Consider the following 15,031-nt stretch of genomic DNA (forward strand, 5'->3'; position numbering starts at 1 on the left):
CATGAAGTGGGTTCAGGTTGTGCATATTTACTTATTTAAGTATCATTCAGAATTGTAAGCTGATTTCTGGCAGATCTCATATCTTATGAGAATTAGGCAAAATCTGAAACTTTTTTTATTTTTCCAACACCAAAAATCTGAAACTTTTAAAACACTAAATTTGACTTGTATTTTCCATTTTATAAATTAAGATAGTTATTTGCAAATATGTAAAAGAAATGCACTGTGTTCAGGGAATGTTCACTCTGTTAACCAATTTACCTAAATTAAGGTAATCATCTCTCTGTTTTTTAAAGATTTTAAATCAGTAGTGGATATTAACCAAATGAGTTTTACTTGTAATAGTGTTACAGCTAATTATCAAATGTCTGGTAGACTAAGGAGAAGAATATATTTGTGCTGGCTAGATTGGTAGTCATACCTGGCTTTGAGGTAATGAGAAGTTCTATTTCTTTTAAGCTTGCCTGCTTTTATACTAAAATGTTAATTTCATGAAATAATTAGCAAAATATTAAAACATGTATTCTGATTTTGACATTTTTGCTATACCTTATAGGGAGTGAGGTGCTTCTAAATCTCAGTAAATTTGTTGAATTCATAGCAAATCATTTCTTTAAAAAGAATTCCATGTAAATCAGATTCTTGACATTCCTTCGTAAGGTAAAAATGTGCATTTATTTCTTTTTTAGCATATTATGGGGCTAAGTATACACATTCTCATTTTTTTCTGTAGGTGGGAAAAGCTATGTCTTCAAATGAAACAGCAGCCTATAAAATCATGAGGAGTCTGGATGTAGATTATGTTTTGGTTATTTTTGGAGGGGTTATTGGCTATTCTGGTGATGACATCAACAAGTTCCTCTGGATGGTTAGGATAGCTGAAGGGGAACATCCAAAAGACATTCGGGTAAGGAACGGTTAGTTCAGGTGTTTTAAGACAGCTCACAGGTCCAAGTAATTCTCTTATTTTGCTACCTGCATAGTATTTGTTTTCATTATTTTATTCCCAAGTTTAGACTCTCACTCTGAATTTACTATGAAGATACTATAAGCACTTTCCCAATTTTAAACCTTTTGAAATTTGTACTTGATATTTCTGTTCTCCAAAGCAATCTTTTGTCAAGACTTTTGCTTTGACTCCTTCACAGCCTTTGCAGTTCTGCCCTTTCTTTCCATTTCCATTGTTTCCACTCTGTTACTGACCCTTAGGATCATAAACCTGAAATAGAACAGTGACCTTGAAATTGCTATCCACCGCTTGCGTCTGTAGACGCTTGTGGCATACAAATGGTTAAATGATGAAGGCCCCTTAGATTTCCGCTCCCAGCCTAACATGACATCGGTCACGTCACTTTACAGTTTAAAAGCCTTTGATTGATTAAGGAAAAGGGCCTGAAAACCAAAGACAGACATCAGAACGAAAACCCTGCCACTGTCAGCTTGGTGCTATGAGCAAGTTATTTTTCACCTATCAGTATTACATGCTTTGAGCACTAGGTCTTGTTCTAGGTTCTGGTAGTATAATGGTGATTAAGGCAGCCTCGGATTATCACTAATGGGTATGCCAGGAATAATTCATTTGTAATGCTGTTTTGAGACTTTGTAGTAATGTAGGTGAAGCCTCAGCCTAGTGGCTGGTATGTAATAATCTCTGTAATTAGGTCATGGTATAAAATCCAAGCTCCTTAATACACTTTGCTTTGCTGGCCTCTTGTCCCTCTATCATCTTTTCCCCCCACTCTGTCAGTCTACTTCATTCAGTCAATCTTTTCAAGCTGTCTTGAAACTTGCCCTGTGGTTTCTTTCCTTGACTCATCTAACACCTGGTGTTTATACTCTTCTTTCTTCTGGGATAGCTTCCCTATCACAGATTTGTCCCCCCTCTAGAAGCTCTTCTCTAGTATAACCATGTGTACTCACCATCAAAATCACACACAGCTTGTTTTGTAGGTAGATTCTATCATATCTCTCCCACTCAGTTGTGAGCTCTAAGAAGATGGGCACCCAGCAAGTGGTTTAACCAGTTAACTGTCACGATATTTTCAATTTAAAATAAAAAGATCCGCCACTTGCGTCTGTAGACACTGATGGCGTACAAATGGTTAAATGATGAAGGCCCAAAAGATGAGATTGAGATTCACCGCTGGTCCAGAATAAAAGAACCTTTTGGGAGAGCTTATGCATGTGTGTCACGTAAAGTCCCACATTTCCTGTTTAAGTGTAAATGCTGTAACATTTCCCCCAAACTGATTAATAAATATTTCCTTGTATTACACTAATCTTGATTTAATTTTTCAGTATGTGATTTTCATTTGTATTTCCTTTAGCAGTGTTAATATTATGACATGTGATGGATCCAGATATATGCTTTGAACATTTATATAGAAATTCTAAATTTCTGTGCTTTTTATATTCAGTATTTTTTTTTAAATATATTTTATTGATTCTCTACTGAGAGGAAGGAAGAGGGACAGAGAATCAGAAACATTGATGAGAGAGAAACATCGATCAGCCGCCTCCTGCACAACCCCCACTGGGGATGTGCCTGCAACCAAGGTACATGCCCCTGACCGGAATCGAACCTGGGACCCTTCAGTCCGCAGGCCGACGCTCTATCCATTGAGCCAAACCGGTCAGGGCAATTTATTCAGTATTTTTAAAGTTTGTGAGTAGGTAATACAGTAACATGGTTCAAAAGTAAAATGTAAAGGGCTATACAGTATAACTTTACCAACCTCCACCACTCCCCCTGAAAAGAAAAAAAGCCCATGGCAATCACTTATTATTTTCTTACACTTCTTATTCAAGCAGATATAGTAGCAAAATATACACCCTGTTCTTTTTAAAAAAATTTCACTACATATCTTAGTAATTTTTCTATATTAGATTAGAATATGGAGAGCTGTTTTCATTCTTTTTTTTTTTTTACTTTGACACAGTGTATTCCATTGTGTGTGTGCATTCATGATTTATTTAACCTGTGCCTATTGACGGACATTTAGGTTGTTTCCAGTTTTTAGTCTCATAAACAGTGGTACAGTAAGTAACTTTTATACTCATTGCTTTGCCCATGTACAAGTGTCTTTGTAGGGTAAATTCCTAAGCTAGGAATTTCTATTTATAGTGCCAAATTGGCCTTTGTTAAAGGTTAATTTATAAATTTTATAGATCCCAATAAAATTACTATAGGAATTTTTTAAACACTCCCCCCAACTAAAGAACTGACTTTAGAGTTCATATGAAAAAATAAAGACCAATTAAAGAAAACTGAAAATGGGTAATTGTGGTGAGGATGGGGCATTTGGAGAGAGTGAATCTACCTGGCATTAAAACCATGGTGTTGGTACCATTCTTTTGAATTATTGAGGTTTTTATGTCATGGTTATAATCTGGTGGGATTAATTGCCTTTCCTTACTCCAACAAATAGTATTGTTCTTTTTCTGTGTTTTCTTAGATAATCTTGTTTATTTTTTATAAATGGTTTCTAGACTCAGCTTTTTAAAAACACTCAAGATAATTTTGGGCTTTTTTAAGGGATCACATTAAATTTATAAATTAATCCTCTGCTAGAATATTTATTTGATATGTAACTAAATATGGCTTTCTGAATATACCCTAAAAGCTGGTTTATGGGGAAATAGAAGGACCTGTAAATTTAACTGACATGAACTATTGATTTTTTTTTTTTTTGTAGGAAAGTGACTATTTCACCCCACAAGGAGAATTTCGTGTAGACAAAGCAGGATCCCCCACTTTATTGAATTGCCTTATGTATAAAATGTCATATTACCGATTTGGGGAAATGCAGGTTAGTTACATTAGTTTTACTGTAATCTTTTCTTAAGGGAATATTTTAAAAGTGGTCTTGTTTGCCTCTAAAAAAGGATAATGATGTTTGGTTGTGCTATAAAGAAAGAATTGCTTACCTAAAATTCCCCAACATGCACCTCCATTAAATTTAGATATCTGAAACTTAAATGTGAAAAATTAGGAAAAAATTTTAAATCAAAGATTTCCTTCCAGAATATTAACACTAAGGCTCAAATCCAACCTTTGCTTTCCTTTTGACCTCATGTTTTTTGAAGGCATTTTTCTTCCACCTTAGGAAACTGTGTTTTTTGTTTTATTCTCCCTTTCTCCCCGCCCCCTTTTCTCCTCCCTTCTCCTCTCCCACACTCTCTAAAAATCAATGGAAAAAATATCCTAGGTGAGGATTAACAACAACAAAAGTTTATCAGCAGTTTTAAGCCATGCTTCCACCATGTCTTCATTTTGATGCCTTCCCTACTCAAGAATAATATATGTTTAAGACATGAAGTATAACTTTTCTTTTGTATAGATATACATGCACAAATCCCTCATTAGAATAGATTGTTTTTGTTTTAAAGTTGAACTCACTTATGCTCTGTGTCAACATAAATACAGTCTGAGAATTTAAAATCGTCTCTCTTCCCCCAAGTTTTTCCTTTCTTAATTCCTCATAAATCTTCCCTTGGTTTGGCCTTTTTATCTTTATAGTTCCCACTTTTGGGATGTAGTATGCTTGTGCATTTATTTGACAAATAACACTGGGAAATAAAGCTACATTGAATGAGATAAGGTCATCATACAGCTTATATCCTGGTGGAAGACACAGGTAATTTTTAAAATAAAGACAAACTTTTACTGAAGAGTAAAAGATAAGGAAAACAACAGAGGAGACTTTTCTACAACCAATTTCAAGACAATATTTGGAGGTTTTATAAGTCAGTAATAATCCTATATAATAAAAGCCTAATATGCAAATTGACTGAATGGTAGAATGACCAGTCGGTGGGGGTTGGAGCCAGTGAGTGGGCAGCTCCAGGCCAGCCAAGGCGGGTGCCAGTGGACAGAGGGAGGGGACGGAAATGGGGGGGGGCAGTGGTGACCGGCAGAGGGGCAGTGGGGGGCGGGGCCAGCTGCTAGCCTACCAGCACCATTCCCCGATTGGCCTGCCAGTTGCCTCCCACAGAGGGTGGCCAGACTATGGCCTAAGCCATCAGTTGGACATCCCCAGAGGACTTCCAGACTGCAAGAGGGAGGGCATAGGCCAGCTGAGGGGACAACCCCCCCCCCCAGTGCACGAATTTTTGTGCACCAGGCCTCTAGTTGGTAATATAAAGTAAGTTTTTAAAAAAATAAGCTTATACTTTAATGACTGACTTAATTTTATGTCAAAGTGTATCTTTAAGTATAGGAAAAAAGGAAAATTCTTCCTTAAAGAGATGTGTTTGGGCTGAGACCAAAGAATAGAAAGGAGCCAGCCATGCAAAATAGCTAAATGAAGAACTTTCCAGCTGAGAGAATAGATAGTGTAAGACCCTGAAGCAGAAAAGACGTCCCTTCTGTGTGTGCTCTCTATATACCTATAAAAGGGGCTTTGATGGATTTCATTTTGCTTTTTTTTTTAAATGACTGCAGGGTTCTTATCCACTCTAAGGATTCAGTGAAATTCTAATTCTGATGTATTTAGTTTCTCCCTGATTTTTTTCCTATTTAGTTAGCAGCAATGAGAACTGTTGCAATATATTACTCTGATTATGTTCTCCTAGTTTAAAGGGAGAGAGTTTTGCACTGATGATAACATTTACTACCTTCTAACCAAATTCTGAATGCTTTCCAATATGGTTAACATCCAATATGGTCACTTTTGCAGCTGGATTTTCGTACACCCCCAGGTTTTGATCGAACACGTAATGCTGAGATTGGAAACAAGGACATTAAATTCAAACATTTGGAGGAGGCCTTTACATCAGAACACTGGCTTGTAAGGATATATAAAGTGAAAGCACCTGATAACAGGGAAACACTGGACCACAAACCTCGAGTCACCAACATTTTCCCAAAACAGAAGTATTTGTCAAAGAAGGTAGGTGTCAAGTGAAGTCATGGTTGTCTGAAAAATTGCTAATAAATTTCCATTTTCCAGGTTTATAAAGACTATCACTTACTAGTACATACTAAGTAAATACCAAGTTACCAAGGGCATTCCTTTCCAGCTGAGTACTTCAGATATCCCAGCCAGTAGCCTTTTCTGGATAGCATAGTGGTTAACAGTGAACCAAACCATTTTCCAGAGGCATTCTGGCTTTAGTTTACTAATGCCCATTAATAAGACTTAATTTGTAAAGTAAGATGTGTTTGTGACCATCACTTTCTGAACCTTTATGAAAGTTAAGAGTGCCAAACACTCAAGTAATACAGTTACGATCTATTCCTCATCTTTTGGTCAAAGTAAACATATTGCATTTTCATGTTCTGTTTTTAGTATAATATTACTTTATTAATCATTGAATAAAGAATAAGCTTAAGTTGGTTGAATCCAGAATTAAAAAAAATCATTTATCTTAAGATGATAATTATTAAATGTAATGGTCATTCTTGTTGGCAGGAATTACGATGATGAAACTATTACAGTCCTTTTGTAATAAATATTTAATAAGATACAAAGTATATTATTGGAGGTCATTATTGCTCACTTAAGCGAAAGAGATCTAATCTTTGCTACAAAAGACTACTAAAAATGAGTATTTATATAGGTTGCCCTCTGTGAGAAATGAGAAATAATAAGCAGTCATGAAATATGAAGTTAAGCTACTACCCTTATAATACTCAATATTATTAGACCATTTTCAGTGTTAAGTGTTGAAAGGTGCTTGGGTTTACATTGCTCACAAGAGTGAGCTATGCCAAAAGTATGTATGTATGTATGTATGTATGTATTTTGAATTGATTTCAGAGAGAAAAAGAGGGAGAGAGAGAGAGAAACAGTGATGAGAATCATTGATCAGCTGCCTCCCTCCTGCACACACCACACTGGGGATCGAGCCCACAACCTGGTCATGTGCCCTTGACTGCAATCAAAACTGGGACCCTTCAGTTGTCAGGCCAGTGCTCTAGCCAGTGAGCCAAACCAGCAAGGGCCATGCCAAAAATCTTTAATGTAGCCCTGGTACTATCCTTACTCTTGAGGGTTACCTTCCAAGACCCCCAGCGGATGCCTGAAACTGCATATAGTACCTACCACAAACTCTGTATAAACTATGTTTTGTTTTGTTTTCTTATACTTACACTAGAGACCTGGTGCATGAAATTTGTGCACTTGGGCAGGGGTCCCTAAGCCCAGCCTGCGCCCTCTTGCAGTTCAGGAGCCCTTGGGGGATGTCTGACAGCCTCTCCTGCCGCCACTGCCGCTGCACTCGCCAGCTGTGAGCCGGGCTTCTGGCTGAGCAGTGCGCACCGTAGCGACCAATCGTTCCAACATTCGGTTGATTTGCATGTTAGCCTTTCATTATATAGGATACCTCTTCACTTAAGAAAGTGCTTTTCAAGGTTTCTCTGGCACATCCAGATTACTAGCATCACTACTTCAGGACTATAGTTAAGTCAAATGAGGGTTATTTGAATACAAGCATTGTGATACCATGATAGTTCTGTTATCTGGGATGACTACTAAGTGACTAACAAGTGGGGAATGTATATAGCATGGAGGCACTGGACAAAGGGATAATTCATGTACCTGGTGGGACCAAGTGGATAGCACGAGATTTCATCACACAGAATAACATAAAATTTGGAATTTTCCATTTAATATTTTCAGACCAAGGATAATTGAAACCATGGGTGGGGGTGGGGGAGGTCTACTGTATTTTAAGTCATTGAAACAATTATCCTTTTATGTTTAAAATATATTTCAAATATATTCAGAATGCAGATTATTTCAATTTGTACTATAAAAGTGTGATCTGTAAATAAAAACTTTTATATGCTGTATGATATGTAAATGGAAACTTAAAATGAATACTTCTATGCCAGATACAGATTACCAAATCTAGACTGATGTATTTAAATGTCACATACAGCTGACACTCAATGTTAGTCATATCAGATTTACTTACTAGTAGTCTTTACATCAAATGATAAATCAAATGATCTGGTTTCTCACAGGCATGTGGTAAGAGAAACTGGTGAGTCACCTCAGTGCAGAAGTTAAAGCAAATGCTGCTAGTCTCAAGGCAGTTTACTCATTAATCCATTTAAGCCCAGTTAAGGTCTACTTTTTCTGAAGAACAATACCATTGAACTTGTCTGATGATAGTAAATTTTCTTAATCCTGACCTCTTTTGTCTTCTCATCATTCCCCCAAATAAAGAAGTGAATAGATAAATCAAATTTATCTCTTTTTATAGTTTGTCTTGTTTGTCCAAAATATATATTCTAGTAGCCAACACATGGACTTTGAATTTCTAGTTTCCATGGCTTTCTATACCTGTTTTGTACTAGCACTAGAGGAATGCTGGTTGGTTGGTTGGTTGGTTCTTCTCCACCCTGGTTATTACTCTAGGAGTGGGGGTGGGGGGTGTGAGTACAGCAGTCATTCTGGTAGTTTTCCTGCACTGCAAAGCTGACACGGCTGAGGCACTAGTATCAGTAGTACAGGGCTACAGAAAAGACTTTTTGGCATGGCTCACTGCCCACAGAGAAGAAAACACTTTGAGGGCTCAGCCCAGTTTTACATACTTTGCATAGACCTGGGCCATTTGCATGATCTAGCAGAAGAAGTTTGATGTTCGAAATCTGTAAGTAATGATGATAAAGAAACTAGCTCCTTGACCTGGTTTGAATTTTAAAAATTGTGCCCTTTGAAATTTTTTACTTTTTGCCTTAAGTAAGTTAAAATAGAATAACATATATTATGAACCAAGCTAGCAGCAACAAATTTTTGTAACCTTAGTAAGGATTGCATTTTGCCTTATTCTTTTCCCTGTTAGAAAAAATTATAAATTGTTTTAAACTGAACATCATAAATAAATGTACACGATATAGGATGTACCCCAGGTTTCTGAAATCTCCTCCAAGAGTTGTATTTAAATGTGAAAATTGAAAAGAAGGGTCAGTCTCTTGAGTCTTCAGCCTCTGCTAACCCAGTGCTTTGATGGTACATTAAATTGTTTCCAAAAAATACTTGCTTTTATCAATATCTCTGGATACGTCAGATTGGCAGACACTGTCTGATTTATCTTTTAGGATTCTAACATCACAAACATTTTTGCAGTAATCTCTGCCAGCATATTTGTAGTAATTTTTGTTTTTATACCAGAAAACGTGTTGAAAGTATTTTAGTGGGGTCCGAAAGTATTAAGAAAATACTATTTTTAAAAGATCTATGAAACTCAAGGAATGTTATGGGGTGTTTTTTTCCTAGGTGTTAGGTTTCTGTTTTGTTTTTCATTTTTAAATGCTATTTTTCTACCTAAATTGTAGAATGTGTCAAGTAATTTTATTTTTAATTTTTGTAGATAGGTACAAAGTTACTTAATTTGTATTTCTGACACACAGCTCATTCTTGGAGGCTAAACCAGGAGCAGCATTAACATTTTCTGATACCTTGGTTTAGTATTTCTATCATGCCTGGAAATGTAATTATTACAGCTAGGCATTTATAGTAGAGGGGGGATGTGGGGGTTCATTCGTCTGATGATGAGGAGTATGTGATATGCATTAGAGGAATGCTGTAGTACTGCTTTTCTCTTAAAGCTAGAGACCTACTCCAGTTTATCTTGGATCTTTCAGCATACTTGGCATAGACAGTGGTACTCACTGTTTAAGAGCTAAGTGCTTATTAAGAGAATTTTCCTCATGTTGCAGTAAACCGTGTGTGTGTATTTTTTTAATCTGTAGGAAACCTGCACTAACACCATGTGTTCTGTTTTCTTTTTAGACTACGAAAAGGAAGCGTGGCTACATTAAAAATAAGCTCGTTTTTAAGAAAGGCAAGAAAATATCTAAGAAGACTGTTTAAATAACTATTCTGGTTCCTAACTTGAAGCAGTTGTCCTCGTGAGAACCAGTCTTTGCCTTTAGCTCATGTCATGTTTCACAACAACAGAGGGTACAGAACCATCACAGATCCAGGTTAATGTTCAAAATTTCCTGGCAATGCCTGATTTAAAAAATAAAATTGGCTTATTGAGAACAGCTGTTTTCGACTTATAAATGTGAAGCAAGACAGAGCACTGCTGTAAATATCTAACAGCAGATTTTTTTTTTATTGGTACATATTATCCTTCAAATCTGAGAATTTGGACTAACTGCACCAAAGAACCCTCTAATTTGGTCCCTGGCACATGCATACTTATTAATGTTTTTATTCTTTTACAAGACCTGCATTTTATTTGAATTACCCAAATAGCAATATATAAATTACGAATGATAAAATGTGATACAAGCTCCTTGAACCACACTAGTAAACTAGTACAGGTCTGAGAAAGAGGTATTAGAAACGTAATTATACTTCTTTGAATTATATTTATTTTCATGTTTCTCCAGTGCAAAGAATGTTTCATCAAATGCACATTTTCTGTTGCTTACTGTTTGCTCTGAGAAGAAGCTGCTGTCTCAAAGACGAACCTCTGAGTAACTAATTGATTCAAACAGTTTTTTTTCATGTTGGCACATTATTGCTGCTGTTAGCAGTTGTTTTCACCAGGTACTTATAGAGCAGATCTTATACATTGTTCATTCAAGGGCTAAATTTATATCCTTTGGAAATCATGGCAACTGAACAGAATGTTGCTTACCAGGATGGGGTTTATGGGGTTTGTATCTCAGCACTGAGGTTAGCACTATGTTTACATGTAAAAGATTAAGGAAAAAACCCTTAAAGTGGACAAAGTTCATTATCTCTGATTTCAAAATGACAAAGGATTTGTAAACTTTGCCTGGACTTCTCTCATTTTATAACAGTTTCACTTATCACAATGATTTTGTCCTCTGCTCCATGTTGTTTTAATCCCTTAAGCATTTGATGAAACACTCTGTAATGCTATTGGAATTTTCTAACTTAAAGATGTGACAGTTGTCAAAAATGCACTAAAATATAAATGGAGATTGAACATGTTCACTTTCCACCTTATAGGCAACTTTATATAGACTTGAACATTTTCTCCAGTTGTTTAGTAAACGTGAAAGAGAAAGGGTTTTTCCTGCCACAGGATATAACTTTTTTTATACAAACAAGCATAACTTACACCACTGCTTTTGGTGGAGAAGTGCAGAATAGTATGTACCTTTTATGAAGAAAAGTGTAATTTACAATATTCAGTGAGAATGTTACTGCTGATTTTCTTTTCCAAAGTGTAGAATATTCTTTGATTTATAGAATTCATTTTTGACCCAGATGATGGTTCTTTTACAGATGGCTGAACATTTTCACAAATAAAGTGTAACTAAATCTGGATTTCTGATAACTTGTTCATTTGGGGGATTTTAATTTGTTGCTTTAAAATTCAATGCAGAGAAGTTGTTGATGGTAGGGGAAATAAAGTTAATTCAAATTTTGTGTTATGTGTGTTGTCTTTTACAAATCTGTTTTTGAAAGGAGTTAAGAGCACTGAACACACTCTTCCTTCCTTGATCACTTTACAAAGATTTTATTTAGAGAATATGTATAGAAAAGTGCTAGATTCGTTCAACTTTGACCTACCATTTTATTTTGCCTTTTTGCCTCAGAATGACAATCTCTTTATGGGTTAGTAAGGGGGGAAACACCTGAGAATTTTAACAAAAACCTTGCTTCATAAAATTGTGATATTTAATTTGTCAAGTCTTCACTATAAAATTTTCTCTTTAAGAGCAGGAATGGTCTCTCAGTTTTAGGGAACACCACTTTGGTCCAATAGATTGCCTCAATGAAACAGAATAATGTAACAGCATTTGTGATTCTGTTGTATCAGAAAAACAAAATTATAGTAGTTTAAACACATTGGAATATAGGATAATTGGCTCAGAATATTCTTTAGCTCTCTAAATTCATTTCATGTATGATCAGTAACACCAAACATTACAGAGGGATGTATTAAATATCAAGACCTCCAAGGTTTAGACTATACAATAGCTTTTGGTTTTGTTCCAATCTTGGAATTGAACAAAGCTGAGTTCTTCGTAGTATAAATTATAGGCAGTGAGGCAGTAAGTCCAAAGATAATGTGCAGTTTTGAAACTTACATTATTACCTAATTGATTTTGCGTTTGTAGTTTACTTCCTTTGAGTCACTAGGCCATGGCCAAGAGGCCAGCACCTTTTCATAGCTGAAGAGTTATAATAAGAGCATGAAATCTGTAGCTACTGTGCCTTAAAAAATTTTTAATTGTAATATATAACCAAATTTACAATCTTAACCATTTTGAAATGTATAGTTCAGTAGTATTGAGTACATTGACATTGTTGTGTGGCCAATCTCCAGAATTTTCTTGCAGTCGCTATTTCTTGAATGGTGGGTTTTGTCAGACATCTGCCTTGATGTTCATAATATTCCATTGAGATAGGTGGAGTAATGGATAAACATAGAACTTAACAGCAGAGTGCAATTGAGATGTAGGAAATTGAAACTGACAAACCAGTAAGGAAATGTTATGATGTCTACTGTTTCTTTTAAACTTTTTTTGAATTGTGAAGTGTGACAGAGAACACAAAAATGTACACACCTTTGTGTGCACAAATCAAGCAACTCTAACCACAGCCCAAGTCAGGAGAACAGAATGGTGCCAGCATGCCAGAAGCCCCTCCCAGTAGTCATGGGCTTGTCCCACTTCCCCATGCAAGGCTCAACTATCCTTGCTTTTAAGGTAATTACTTTGATTTCTGATTTTAATGCTTAATATATCTCTCTAAACATATTGTTTAATTGCACCTATGCTTTCAACAATACAAATGCAATCAAGTATTTTTTAATCTAGCTTCAGTTTTTGTGAAACTCATCCAGAATATTGCACGCAACTGTAAGTTTATTTTCACGGGTGGAAAGTATTTCCTTATATGTTGTCCACCCCCATCCCACTCTACCATTGATGTATATTTTGCATTGTTTTCAGTTTGAGGATATTACACATAATGTGCAATTGAGGTAGGTGGAGTGATGGATAAATGTAGAAATACATATTTTTACCTCTCTCTTGGATCTTCTGTGCATACATTTTGTGAGTTTTAACCTAATAAAGTAGAACTGCTAATTAGAACATGAAGGTTTTTGTTCATCACATCCTAATCAGCCCTTGTCAATCTTTAATTTTGCCTCTGTTCAGTTGAGCAGTGGTTTTTCATTGTTTTTCCTTTTCTATGTGACCAATGAGGTTGGCCTTTTGAAATCCTCTATAAGGTTTTAGTTCTAGTCCATTTTCTGTTGATTTTTTTATATTAGTACGAGTCGTTTCTTAGAATATGCCTAGGAATTCTTCGTTACTTGAATGTCTTATTCAATCTTGTGTGCCAGCAGATTCCTATCCCCCATTTAAAAGCTCTTTTCCTAAGCTGAGATGTGAAGATAGTCTCTTGTATTCTTTTCCAGATTTGTTTTTATCTTTTATACTTAGCCTAGAAATTCATTTGTTGAGTGCAGTGTGAATTTTTTGTTTAGGATTTTGTTTGGTTTGCATATGTATACCTAATCGTCCCTGCACCATTTATTGAAAAGACCATCCTTTTCCTACAGCTGTGCAGTACTCCTGCAGTAAACCAGGTATCAATATGAGTGTATTCTTGACTCTGTTGTATTCCATAGTGTGTGTTGACTTAACATAACTTGAAGATATAATTAAGATATGGAAAAGCAAGTCCCTCTCCCCTCCCCATTATGTTCTTTAAAATCTTGGTTGTTTATGGCCCTTGGTTCTAAAACTTATATGAAAAAAACAAAAGTTGTCAGTAACAAGAAAAAGAAAGCTTTTCAGGCTTTTGATTGGCATTGAAACTATCCTGGGAAAACTAGCACTTTTAAAATATTGTCTTCTATGAACATGGTATATTCTTTGATTTATAGAGGTCTAGATCATCTTTAATTTCTGTTTTATAGCTGTTAAATGGGTCATGCACACTTTCATAAGTTTTATTACAAGGTATATGCTACTTTTGATAAATACTGCCTTATAAAATTTTATTTTCCAGTTGTCAGTATATAGAAAGTTTAGTTTTATATGTTGAGGTTGTGTTCAATAATTTGTTAAACTCGTCCTAATATATTCATATTATTTTTATTAATGCCATCCTAATTGGGGAATAATTGCAGTTTAATTTCTAATGGTTATATGTTTAATTTTCTTGCCTTTGCTGCACTGGTTAGGACATCCAGTATAGTACCATGTAGAAAAGGTAACATCCTTGTTTTCTTCTCTCACATGGGAAATTTTTGGTATTTCACCTTTAAGTGTGTTTTAATGTAGATTTTTCTGTGGATATCTTTGATTAGATTGAGAACATATTTTTCACAGTTGCCAATAACTTTTTATCATGAAAAAGCTTTATCAAGTAATTTTTAAAATTTATTTAGATGATTTTGGTTTTTCTCCTATATTCTGTTAACATAATGAATTAGAGCCTTTTTGTTCACAGTATAAACTAAATTTGCATTCCTGGACTAATGATCAGTGCTTGATAGAATTTGCTGGTGTAAACCATTTGTGCCTTATTTTTCTTTGTGCAAATGTTTTTAATAATATATTCAATTATTTTAGAGACACAGATTGTTTTGGTTTTTTCTTATGTCAGTTTTGGTAAGAGTTTAAGGAATTTGACCATTCATCTAAATTTTCAAATAGATTAATGTAAAATTACTGCTAATATCACTTAATGATTATTTTAATGTCTGGATAGTTCACATTTGATGTCCTCTTCATTCCTAAAATTGGTTTTCTATTTTTCTTGCATCCGTTTTTGTTTCTTCTCATTACCTTGCTCCTCATTTTCCTTCACAGTTTTTATCAATTTTGTTAGTTTTTCTTTCAAAATACAGTTTATGGTTTCGTTGACATTTTCTATAGTATGATTTATCAATTTGTGTTCATTTCTTTTTATTTCCTTAAAGGAGAAGTGTTCTTTTTACTTAAAATGTGTTGATTTCTTCTTTCCTAATATCTGAATTGAAAGTCATACATTCACTAAAAGATTTAAGTTCCAGTCTAACAAATTTTGTTGTAAACTATCATTTAGTTAATGCCTGTTTTAATTTCATTGTA

The 15,031-nt window shown here is 35.1% G+C and overlaps 1 protein-coding gene across 1 annotated transcript in view; it reads left to right on the forward strand.

The window, feature by feature from the left end:
* STT3B (STT3 oligosaccharyltransferase complex catalytic subunit B) overlaps positions 1–11,368 on the forward strand; it is an 82,839-nt gene extending 71,471 nt beyond the window's left edge. Inside the window, exons 13-16 of the mRNA XM_059664142.1 lie at positions 734–907; positions 3,696–3,809; positions 5,679–5,891; positions 9,744–11,368. Of these exons, the coding sequence (XP_059520125.1) occupies positions 734–907; positions 3,696–3,809; positions 5,679–5,891; positions 9,744–9,824 (582 nt within the window). The 3' untranslated portion in view covers positions 9,825–11,368. The remainder of the gene's footprint in view (positions 1–733; positions 908–3,695; positions 3,810–5,678; positions 5,892–9,743) is intronic.
* The last annotated feature ends 3,663 nt before the right edge of the window (positions 11,369–15,031 follow it).

This window comes from Myotis daubentonii, chromosome 14, assembly GCF_963259705.1.
Source record: "Myotis daubentonii chromosome 14, mMyoDau2.1, whole genome shotgun sequence".
NCBI lineage: Eukaryota > Metazoa > Chordata > Mammalia > Chiroptera > Vespertilionidae > Myotis > Myotis daubentonii.